Below are 12,614 nucleotides of genomic sequence, written 5' to 3'. Positions count from 1 at the left end.
CACCCACCCACTTCTTTATTGCCATGATTCCCAGCAGAAAATGTTCTCTAAAGACTCTGAGTACTCTTGTGCCTAGACCAGTGATTGCTACATAGCAGTGCTCCATAGTATCTGATAAATTAAAATTAGTTACCATGGGATCTTAAAATGTGACAAAGAATGCCATACACCTGGGACAAAATATTCTAGGCTGAGGTTACATTGGCCAATCCTGAAGATTACAGTTACCCAAATGACTATTCCCCCTGCATGGGAACAAACTCCATGTCTCACCTCCAATGCTTTTGTTCTCCATTTGTCATTTAGATATAATGGCATGTTTAAATTTTTCTATTAATAGATTATCTAATGTACGACATGGTCCAAACTAGAAATCCCTCCCATTTGAAGCTCCAGGTTATATAGGAACAGAAAATTTAGTCCCTCCAGAATGAATTTCTTTAAACCACAGGTCACAGGCAGATTTAAGGAGTCTTGATTAGTCTATAAGGGCTGACTACCTAAGTAGAGGCAGGATGGGGGTGAAAAGCTACCAAAAGCAAAGGCTTGGCAAACGCACGGTATAGCTACTGGAAAAGCATTCAGTTCTTCCGTCATGAACAACACTCTTGGGTTTCTGTGACAACCACAGAACTTGCCAGTATCTTTCGGCAATTTGTCGTAGAACCATTGGATTTTAGAGTTGACTGGATCTTAGAAATTCACCCCCCCATACCCTCAATTTACAAATGAGGAAATAGAGGCCAAGAGAGGTTAAGTGACTTCCCAAGGGTCATAGAATTAATGAGTTGACAGGGTGCAGAGACCCAGACCTCGTGATCTCCACACCAGAACGAGTGTCAGAAAAGCCCAAAAAACTCTACAAGTATGTCATCAGAAATAAAAGGAAAAGGTAACTAATCTAGAAGAAAAGGCTGGGAAGGAACAGAGTGACTTCAAGTATAAATCAGTCCATGACTTAAGGTATTGCCAGGTATACTCTTTTTTGGAAAAGCAGATAAGCAGGCAATAATTGAGAAAAAAAATAAGCTAAAATATTATACTGGTTTTTACCTTGTAGCCATTTGTTGTCTCATTTTTAATAGATTTCAGTGTAATATCTTATACACTTAGTGACTATTCCATTTCGCTGACCTCTAACTCATGCCTTCCAGTAATCAAAAGCAGCTGACTTTAATGTGCCAGCGCTTTAGTGTGAAGGAGGTTAAGGCTGCATTTGTGTGCAATCAGGTTAAGATTGGCTCCAACAGGAGAGAAATCCATACATATGTTGAAAAGATCTGAAAAATGCCTGTATTCCCAACCTGATTACGACTACATTTTTGCATGGTTTGTCAAAGCAGATCACTGAAATCAAGTCAAGATGTAAAATAGGATAAAGTGGTTTTCTTCTCCATTCTTCCATTAATCACCATGACCTATGGAAGAAAGGAAATTTTCCCTCTCTCACCTGAGGCAAGGTGGGATACTCTGCTGAAAGTTATGCCCATTTTATCAACTGGTGCTCAAATTGCAAAATTTTATTTTTTTACTTTTCATTTCCTACATTTGTAAATAGAAGCTTTTTTTTTTTAATTGGAGAGTAACTTTCCATATCTATCAACAATTCTATTTTAGTTTTCCTTTTACAAAACATAGAACAAGTTCTGATTCAACTTTCTGAACTTACTAAACTTAAAGGTCATATAAAAATTCAATTTATTTAACTGAGAATGTCGATACAGGGATTAGAGTGATAGCTGCTCTCTCTCACCTAATATTTGGTACAACCTAAATATGAACTAAATCAGAGTTCATTACTGGTTCACTTTTCAAAAAGATTATTAGCAGATGACACACAAACATTTGTTTTGACATAATTTCAACTGCTGATGGTGTCAGGTTATATTCTGTGAAGACAGTATACTGTTGCTAGAAGCAAAAAAAAAAATACACACACACACACACACACAAATTCAATAAACATCATAAGTTAACAATGTTGCTGTTATCTACAAAATTTTCAAGCAAGACTGGGGCTAGGTCAAAATAATTTTGGAGAGGAGGGGAACATGCTGCTTCTTGTTACACATAAGCATGTTCATTATAGGAGCATTTTCGGGTTAATTTTTGTTATTAACGTAAACCACAATTGGGGGACCACATTGCTGGAAGAGGAATGGTGGGGGGTAGTTACATAAACAATATACAACAAAGAAAGTCTTTCTTTCCAATACCTGAATACATCAGGTTTGTTTTTAGGCACAAGGTTGCAGGTTAAATGCTCTCAGCTATCCAAGAAGTGGCTTATTAGTTTTGTAAGAAAATATTTTCTTTTATTTTGACTGAAAAATACTCAGTTTAACTGAACAAAACCATCCTTGTTAGTGAAAAGCAGACCCAAAAAAACTTTGTTTCAAAGACCCAGCAAAGAAAAGCAAAACTAATTCAAGAGGAAAAGCTGCCTTCCTAATAGTAGCTTCTGAATCTGGATCTAATAGTTCTCAAAAGCCGACCGGAGTCTTCGAGTCTTCAAAGTTTTGTCCTCCATGGGCCATAGACATCCCTAGGTGGAAGCATACTAGGGATATAAAACCCATTTGAGCAGATATATATTCTCTTTCTGGGCTATAGCCGCAGAGCTGGAAAGCAATGCACCAACAGCGAGAATGAAGGCAAAACAAATGTTTTGATTATTTTCAAGGGCGATTTTCCAAACACCACTTTCTTTTTTGCTTTTCTATTTTGCACACTAGAAAAACCCCCACTTCATCTCTGGCAATGTAGCGTTTGCTAGTGTGAAAACGGGAACAAGAGATTATGTTCTCAGAACCACAGCAACAATGCTAAAAACTGCATTTCCCTGTACTAACTGGGCTCCCTCCAGCACCTAAGCTTCTCCTAATTTGTAAATGGGCCGAATCCTGTTATTACAGAATAATTACAGCAAATCAGCACAATTACTACAAAGACATGAATAAACACACACATACCAGTAGCTGTTTTCTACAAATTATTATCCAAACACAGGGAATCGGCTAATTATGGTAACATTAAGACAACATTTATTCTTCCCAGTGTTTGGGCAAGTTTATTTTAAGTTGTCATCTTCAACTAGTAACGATACAGATGATTTTACAGATTTCATAAACCTTTCTAATCTAAACTCTTCTCAGCTGAAAGTTGGCCACTTCCCTCAGAGCAACATCTATAAAGGCCTGATTTTCCCGCTTTTACGGTCCATCAGCAAAACACACACACACACACACACACACACACACACACTCTCTCTCTCTCTTTCCCCCTCCCCGCCCCTAGAAATCTCACTTTAGTAAGCTCATTTGTCACGCACTCTTCTAAATCATTTTGAGGCATTGTGGAAATGAAATACTCACTTTATATTCTTCACAATTTAAGCACTTGTCTTGTAAGTGAGTACAGTGGGACATTTTCCCCCGTCTCCGATGTTATTACCAAGTTTCCTTTGTGCTGCTCTGCGGGGAGAAGAACTCAGAAAGCACACAGCCCACGCAGGACAGGAATTCTCTAAACTCACCTCCTGGACAATGCCTCAGGGCCATCTTACACCTCCTGGATTCGGCAATGGTTGGACACGGTATCGTATCCTTTGCTGGCTTTTTAACAATTTGCCGTGTTCTGGTTTCCAGACCCCATTTAAATCCACATGTGCGATTATTTCTGCTACAAGTTCCCCATTCACTCCAATGACCAACTTCACATCCTTCTAATAGAGAAAAAAAAGCAAAAAAACAAAAAACACAGATAACGATTTGGTATCCATTTGCTCTGCTACCATCAAATTATATAGCTGGTTTCTACACAAACCCCCTTCAGATAATTTCAGTTGTACAGCCCACAAAGATCTGTATTCCCCTTTTGGATGCTTCAATTTTTTTGAACCATAGGGTTACTTTCAGCTATAAGAAGCAACTACCACATAAGTAATTTAAAAACTATTACTTTGAATCTTAGTTCATTTTTTGAAGAACTATTAGTTCATTCTAAAGACACAGAAATATATACTCTTTAAAAGAGTCAACAGCTAAAATCTACAGAAGATCCTCTTTTCAAACCAGGACAGAAGACAAAATATTACATGTTAATTCTGGATGCCCCCATAGTAATTCGCAAGTATGTTAGTTTTATTTGGGAAGTCAGTTTCTGAAAAGGACAGGGATTTTATTTTGCATTTTCCAGTTATCTGAATTCTTTTAACAGGTATCTAAAAACCACAGTATATATTTCTTACTTCCTAAATTGGTGCTCTATCTCATATAATCGGGAACAGTCAGATATTTAAAAATGTTTGTTTATACGTAAAAGCTTTCAGCATCTCCTTTTGTAAATTCATAAACTAGAAATGTCAGCTACTGTCCAAACCCCTGGATTGACGGATAAAAGGATAAAAATACGTAAAGTTAAACCTCCTCACCAAATTCACCATTAAAATGCCCCTTCGAACTAGCAGATTAAGGACCTGGGCCTGGAGTCCACACACAGTATTTTAACATTTCAGATCTCAGCAGGCATCGTGGTTACTCTGAGATTTTTCAAAGCTGTTTAAGATTTTTATTTAGGGAAGTGCATAGGACTCTATTTGTAATTTTTTATATTTAAGGATTTCATAAGAGTTTCCACTTAACATGTGTAACGGGTGTGAGTCTTGTCTCTCAAAAGCAAATCCAACATTCTGAATATCCTGTTCTAGTGACTTTTTTAATAGTGTGTCACCTGTACGAATGTATGAACCCACACGTAAACAGGAACATAAGTACACATTTCTTCAAAAACCTGTTATTTAAATGTGTTCTCTGCAAACCTTCAAATATGTAATTACAGACTCTTTCAACAGTATTTCTGCAGAAAAGAAGTTCTTTTTTTTTTTTTTTAAGTCTCCATCTTAAGGGGATGGAAAATCTCGCTTATAATACATAATTCTGTTATAGATCATATCAGATGTATAATATGTCAAATAAAATTTGCCAGTGGGGGTGTAAGTGAGTGTGGGGACAATGCCATTACACCTGAAGATTAGAGTCATTCGATTAGGCATTCACCAAAGTGTAGGCACTATAGATCTTTACCTTTTCATCAGCTGTATAAAAACGTCAGTGTTTTTCCAACACTCTGAAAGTTTAAAACTTATAAAATGTGTACTCCTAATTATTCATGAACAGGGTGTAGGTGTATATTAAGTTATGCATCCTAGATATCTAAATTTAGTAAAAGTAACATTGTTTTAATGTACTTTTGCAACATGCAATCATCAACAAAATCCATTTTGCACAAAAATTTCTTCCCAGTTTTTTTTAAATTTTTTTTTTCTAAACAAGAAACTCTATAATTAATCTACAGAACCAAAGTGACAGAACAGATGACTACATGGTGCTACTTGAAAATTATTTTTCTTTTACACAAAATGTTTTTCTCTAACAGTTATTAATAATTTAAGGTAAGAAATATAGGAGTTACAGATGATAAAACCATATCAGCACTTGAACAGTTGAACTAGCTAACACACAACTAGCAAATTTTATAGTAAGATTTAGCAGGAGACTACCCATGTCTTGATGCCTAAAAAATTCAGGAAGTCAGCAAAGACCTTAAGTAATAGTCAGTTCTAATTAACAACAAGAGAACCAATTTGTTTTTGAGTTGAATATATCCAGCATGCATTATTTTTCAAGAATCAGGTGTTAAAAGTCTAAAAGTTACACGAAAACTACTCACCCACGCATTCCATGGATTCATCTAATGGTGCAAAACCATCTGGACATTCATCAAAGCAGCGGCCTCTATGCAAATAAAAGCCGACTTTGCACTTGGTACAAAAGTCTTTGCTAAAGCAAGAATCACAGTTTTCTATTCTGCATCCTAAAAAACAATTTTAAAGAGAAAAAGAAAATTTCAGTCAAGTGAAATTGACTGTTTTGCAAAGAACACTCACAAACTTACCAGTTAGCTCCATCGAAATTCTAGTGGTCAGAGAAATATGTGTTCAACTCATTTGTTTTCTAATGCCATCGCATTCTTAATCACTCCTACCTCTTCCAACAGCTCACCACATCAATGGGCTAAGACAGCATTCCAGCCTAGGGCCCTAGACAGCATAAGACCCTTCAGAAAATTTTGCAACTCCAAATGAGATTAAAACAAAGGATTGAAAAGAAAAAGAAAACATGCCCACTACAAATTGCATTGCTGCTAGGACTGAAATCTGTTCTACTCTTCAAAAGACCTACAGTGAAAAACAACGGGAACACGCTAACCAGTATCTTCTGTTTCGGGACAGTAAATTAAAATTCTGTTTAATGCTGGTCAGTGCTGGCATTTACTTCTAGCAGAAGGTATCTTAACTTGGAAGGGTAGTGTGGGTCACTAGTTTGCAAACCTACAACATGCCAAAGGCTTCACATTTCCCTTTAGTCTTTATAATAATCCTACAAGGTGGGCAGTAGTAATCCTATTTTGCAAAAAAGGAACCTGAGATTAAGAGAAGTCACATAGCTAACAGTGGCTGAGCTGGTTCTGAGAGGCCTCCAAATTGATTGCCTTCTAACTCTGTAATCTTTTCTCTATAATGCACTAACAGAATTTTACTAGTTACAGATTGTGAAAAAGAAGTGCTTTTTAGGGGGCACCTGGGTGGCTCAGTCATTAAGCATCTGCCTTTGGCTCAGGTCATGATCCCAGGACGCTGGGCTCGAGCCCCACATCGGAGCCCCACACCTGGCTCACCTGGCTCCCTGCTCGGCAGGTAGCCTACTTCTCCCTCTCCAGTTCCCCCTGCTTATGTTCCTTCGCTCACTTTCTGTCATAAATAAGTAAAATCTTAAAAAAAAAAAAAAAAAAAAAAAAAAAAAAAAAAAAGAAGTTTTGTTTTAAGTCTGCTAGGTCTGGGTTTGAATCACAGCTCTGCTCTTAGCAGCTCTGTGACTCAGGACAGCAACAGGCCTCTGGTTGTCTATTTCCTTCTGTATAAAACAGGGACATCACTGACTTTATGAGGCTGTTGCAAAGATTTGTAATAGCATATGCAAATCGACTGGCTTATAATAGATGCTCTGCACACAGAAACAATAGATTAGAAACACGTGTTTTCCCACTAACTCACACACATTGCAACAAAGCGTAAAAAGAAGAACTACTTTACAGGCTAAGTATCCTAGTTCAGATTCCCTGGTAGGCCTGGGACATCTGGACCAGAGATAATTGGCTTGCACAGGTGAAAATAAATATACCTGACTCTTCAAGGAGAGGAAAGAAAAGCAGCTTGGAGGATTCATTAAAAGCTCAGATTTTTGACAGATTATAGTACATATTACTTAGAACAGACTTAATGGATGGCAATTAACAATACATAAAGCTCTATGAAAACTCCATGGCATCACGGTTACTCACTTAACAAGCCCCTGAATGCCACTACCGGATCTGGTCCCTTAAGGATTCAGAAAAAAACTTTAAAATGGACAGTTCCTGTAAGCAAAGAGATTATGGGATAGAAAATATAACAAAGAGGAAAGCACTGAATAATTTGAAAATCAAGAAAATAAAGTCAAAAAGTAGAATTTAAAGACAAAAAATTGGTTGAAATAGATTGCATTTTAAATAATGACAAGGTTCTGGACCTATAAAAAGAAAATGGCAACTCTTCACCTCTCAATTTGGGGTTTAACAGGTCTTCATGGATTAAATGACCGCCGTGAAGCAGCTAACTCAAATCTGTAAGATGTAACCAAATTTACAGTTGGAAAACCAACTATGTGTGGGTGAAAGTCTGTAGTCCAATTACACTACTGCTCTTTTCCGGAGATGGTGGATAAAGAAGAAGAGTTTATCACCCCATAAAATGTGCATTTGTAATCTTAAATGCTGTAGCTTGTATTTTAATGAGACGGTGGTCTACAGCTGGCCAGTAGCTTCTTAACCATGGTCAAAACCCAGGACTTCAGTCCACAAATTGTTAGTTTTCTTGCTTTTTTAAAAAGCAAGCAGCCTTTCCTATCAGCTGAATTATTTTCCAAGAAATGATAAACATTCCGAAGATAAAACAGAACTGAGGGGTGAAGAGAACAAAGCATTTACATTAAGAAAAGAGGACTATACACTTCATAAATCAGCTCTTATCTACAAAGTCTGCGTTTTCTTTAAAACACGGATTACACCAATAAGCTCTTTGGCCTAAAAGTTGCAGCAATGAGCATTTGGAAATAATGTTACAAGGTCCTCTGCTACTTTTGAACTGTTAATTGTAGCTCACCTTCCTCATTTCATTCTATGCCCCTAATACCAGTTCATAGAATGTGGAATTTCTGAAATGCCTATCATTCTCTGTAAAGTCTCTTAGGACTTCTTCAGGCATAAATCCTGCTTAAAGAAAGCTTGATTATTTGTCCTCAAATTTAAGTAGAATAAATATCCGACACATTTAAATTGTAGACTACTTCAGCCATGAAAAAGCATGAGGTGAATTATGAGCAATGACTGAGAATAAGCTCTAAGTTCCACCATTAAGTGAAAAAGGCAAGTTGCAAGATATAGAGAGTGTGGTACCAGAAAAATGTGCTTGGGTGTGTGTGCGCACATGGGTGTGCGTGTGCACATGGGTGTGTGTGTGTGTGTGTGTGTGTGTAGGAGCTTCGAGAAATTAATTTGGGAAAGGTGGTGGAATTTTGAAATAGGTTAAAAATTACCTATTTCAGAATCATATGAATCTTTTGTAATTGTAATACATTTTTATGTATTAAAAGTAAAACAGGGGGCACCTGGGTGGTTCAGTGGGTTAAAGCCTCTGCCTTCAGCTCAGGTCATGATCCCAGGGTCCTGGGATCGAGCCCCACATCGGGCTCTCTGCTTAGCAGGGAGCCTGCTCCCCCCACCCCCTGCCTGCCTCTCTGTCTACTTGTGATCTCTGTCTGCCAAATAAATAAATAAAATCTTAAAAAAAAAAAAAGTAAAACAGAAGTTATTTCCATGAACGCTGTGACCTGCTTAAATTTACAGAAAATAATGCTGTATGAATGTTCTGAAATAAAATCTTTTGATTCCAACTGGTAAGAATGAATCAAGGAATAGTATTCTATCCCCAATTTCTTCAGAATTAGAAATTCTGAAAAATTATGTGCATCACATTATACCCCTTATAATGCTGAACCTATCTTAGCCTTCGAAACACACAACTGTTTGACCATCTCTGGTCCAGTATTCTTTGTTTCTATATGTTCCAGGGTGCTTTTCCTTCATTCAAGTCATTAGGGGAAAAATCCCTAAATATTACTTGTTCAACAAAGCATTTAAACAAAAGCTTTGATTGGCACCAAGTTCTAACATCATCCGCTGACCTTCGTGGTCTCAGCGACTCGATCACAAACAAAACCAGTGCAGACGGCCCACACACTCAGCAGCCTAAACGGACACAACTCATCTAATCACCAACACCTTTGAACTGAAAGCTTCTTAAAACAACAGCATAAGCCACCTACCCTGACAATCTGTCTCTTGACAGGGTTCCTAGAAACCTTTCCTCATCAGCTCCAGCCCCATGCACAACCCCCTACCCTGTTCAGCTACTTCTAGAACTAACTCTTCTGTTTTGGAGAAAACCATTCTGTATGGCCTCACAGTTCTGGGCTTTCCCCTCTAGCCATACCCATGCTCCCAGAAACTTCTTCAACTTGTTATCCTTAAATAAGTGAGATTCACATCAACTTGATTAATTCCTTTATAGAAAAGTGAAACATTCTCATTATAAATAAAAATTCAAAACAGGTGCAGAAGATACAGATATAACTCTTATTTACCTGAATGGTACATCACGCCTGCTTTCCAGAATTAGACATTCTATTAACAGTCTGGGAAAATCTTTCTGCTAATCTTACCAATAAGTGAGTTTTAAAACACCAACAGGATGATTCAGTAGACTGATGAACTTCAGAAAACTCTATATGGCTTAAGAAAAAAAGAATACCAAAGTTTGCTAAATATGGGTCTCTGTAAAAAATCTTTAAGGCCTTATTCAGAAATAAGACCCTGGTTCAGCCAACTTACATGCTTCTAAATTACAGCACCTCCTCAAAAATGTAATCCAAGCGAGCACTGCCAATGTCGGTTTAAGTAAAATTACTGTCCAAGTGAAACTGTGTCCAAATGCAATCGGATGGGGCTGTCATTTGGCAAAGGGAACTTACTGTGGCCAAGAAACAAAATAGGGTAGGTATCCTTCTCCTGTCCTTCCATGGTATCCATAAAGTTTCCATTATAGCATTCTTCAAATTATACTGAATGTTCAGTTCAACAGTTCATTCTAAACATTCTCCAAAAATGGAGCATGTGCCAGGTATTGTACCATACCCTGAAAACCTAAAATTATAATATCCACTCCCTGGGCTAGAGGAGCAAAAGCTACAGGGAGGGGGCCACGAGGCACTCACACAGCATTGCAACACAGCGTAGTAGATATTAAAGGCATGTGCTGTGTACATTAGAGACAGAAAAAACAGACCCATTTCTGTTCTGCCATTACAGTTTTTTTTTTTTCTTTCAGTCTGTAAATTCTTTATTTCTAACATAGTGCCGGACACTTGGTGGAATTTTCATGCTTACCATGTGAACTAACATAAGTGCCATTTAAAAACTCAATTCCTTTATATTTAAAAATTCACCTGGATGTCTAGTAGGAGATCGCTTGCACATACCCTGTAAATATCTTTAATACAGAAAGAAAAGCCATGGTTGCTGGAAGGGACTGCAAATCTTACTGGAAGAACAAATAATGCAACACCTGAAAACAATCATCATTGAGAACGTAAGTACCGGAGCATGGCTGGGAATATATGTCACGGAAGTTGGAACATCAGCTGAGCAGGTTTGAGAGAGACAGTGGGAAGAGTCGAGCCTTGGCCGGCGTGACTCCATTCAGAATTCTGCAACAGAGAAAACTCACAGGGCACATGATGGACCCAACGAAAAGGGGCTTCTGTGAGTGGGAGATTAGAATCGGGAATGGCTACTTGGGTGTAGACTGCTGTAGGTAGGGAATTCCACTTCTTATTTTACTTCATTTCAAACAAAGAAGTTAACTTATAAATTTGTATGATTTCAAGTATTTAAGTAATAATTAATAAAAATGAAGATTGGTTCAAGCTTAGGGCTGGTCTGACTAGCAGTGAGAGGTCTTTATAGATTTTTTTTTTTTAAGATTTTATTTATTTGACAGAGAGAGATCAAAAGTAGGCAGAGAGGTAGGCCGGGGGTGGGGGTGCGGGGAAGCAGGCTTCTGGCTGAGCAGAGAGCCCTACTCGGGGCTCGATCCCAAGAACCTGGGATCATGACCTGAGTCACCCAGGTGCTCCTCTTCATAGATTTTTTTTAAAGAGTTTATTTATTTGACAGACAGAGATCACAAGTAGGCAGAGAGGCAGGCAGAGAGAGAGAGGAGGAAGCAGGCTCCCCGCTGAGCAGAGAGCCGGATGCAGGGCTCTATCCCAGGACCCTGGCATCATGACCTGAGCGAAAGGCAGAGGCTTTAACCCACTGAGCCACCCAGGCGCCCCTCTTCATAGATTCTTGAGCAGGAGAGAAACATGACTAAGATGGTACCTGGTTTGTTCCCTGATTTCAACAGATAGAAGTGCCAGGAGGCCAAACATCATGCTGGGGAGCTAAGAGGCACAGATGAAAAAGCAAGGTTCCCACACCTCAGGATCTTGGTCTACTAGAAGCAAAAGTACACAGGGAGGCAATGAGATAGTAATGTGATTACTCTTTGGTATATACAGAGTAAGCGGGGGAGTGCATCCTTTCAGGAAATTAAGTTTCCTGAAAGAAGGAAGAGAGTGGGGTAAGAAAAACCACCAAGAGGTTCAACACTAAGTGGTAAATGTCACGGGAAAGGGAGTTACAACCCATCAATACAACTGACAAACTGTGTGGAAGAGATGAAAAACAAAGAGAAGCCAAAGATCCTGTTACCCACTTCTCCTTTGGTGCCTCTGCTCTCTCCAGGATTTGGCACACCAAAGAGAGTTTTATCTTCCCGCCAAAATCTAGGAGACAAGAACCATCTGTTAACTGAATAGCTCAGAAGGGCCAATAATAGAAACAAAAGAATTAAACCTTAAATTAAAAGTAGAGAAAGACCAGCCTTTGTTAAGCTCAATTGTGATAATGTAATCTATATTGCGATTAAATACTGGAGAAAGGGAAACAATCAGTGAGGTAGAGAGGATCTCAGACACATACAGACACATCCTTTTCTATTTATTCTTCATAATCAGGGCTGTTGGGTGGGTATAAGCAACCTCAGCACACCATGAAAATCTGACTGCTTACTGTCCATCTGCCCTTTAGTGGGTATCTCCATTCAGCATTCCATTCAGAATGTAACAGACACTGACGCCCACTAGGAGAATTTGGTCTCTGGACTGGAGTTGTAAGTATCAAAGAGCATTAAGGCAGCCCCTGGAAAACCCTAGAGCGTCTCCACTCAGTGTATGCTAAAGCTTTAACAGATATTCATGGGACAGGTTATTTCAAAAGACATTCAAAATTAGAGTGTTAGCAATTTTTCACATGGGAAGTACTAACCTGTGTAACTTAATATGGGAGTTTTTAAT

The 12,614-nt window shown here is 38.3% G+C and overlaps 1 protein-coding gene across 1 annotated transcript in view; it reads right to left on the bottom strand.

Annotated features, from left to right (window-relative positions):
- Window positions 1-12,614, bottom strand: part of RSPO2 (R-spondin 2) — a 155,105-nt gene that overhangs the window by 44,615 nt on the left and 97,876 nt on the right. Inside the window, exons 4-5 of the mRNA XM_047728753.1 lie at window positions 5,731-5,874; window positions 3,536-3,724 (exon numbers count right to left, since the gene is read on the bottom strand). Coding sequence (XP_047584709.1) covers window positions 3,536-3,724; window positions 5,731-5,874 — 333 coding nt within the window. The remainder of the gene's footprint in view (window positions 1-3,535; window positions 3,725-5,730; window positions 5,875-12,614) is intronic.

This window comes from Lutra lutra, chromosome 4, assembly GCF_902655055.1.
Source record: "Lutra lutra chromosome 4, mLutLut1.2, whole genome shotgun sequence".
Taxonomy (NCBI): Eukaryota; Metazoa; Chordata; class Mammalia; order Carnivora; family Mustelidae; genus Lutra; species Lutra lutra.
This window is presented reverse-complemented; position numbering and strand designations above follow the sequence as displayed.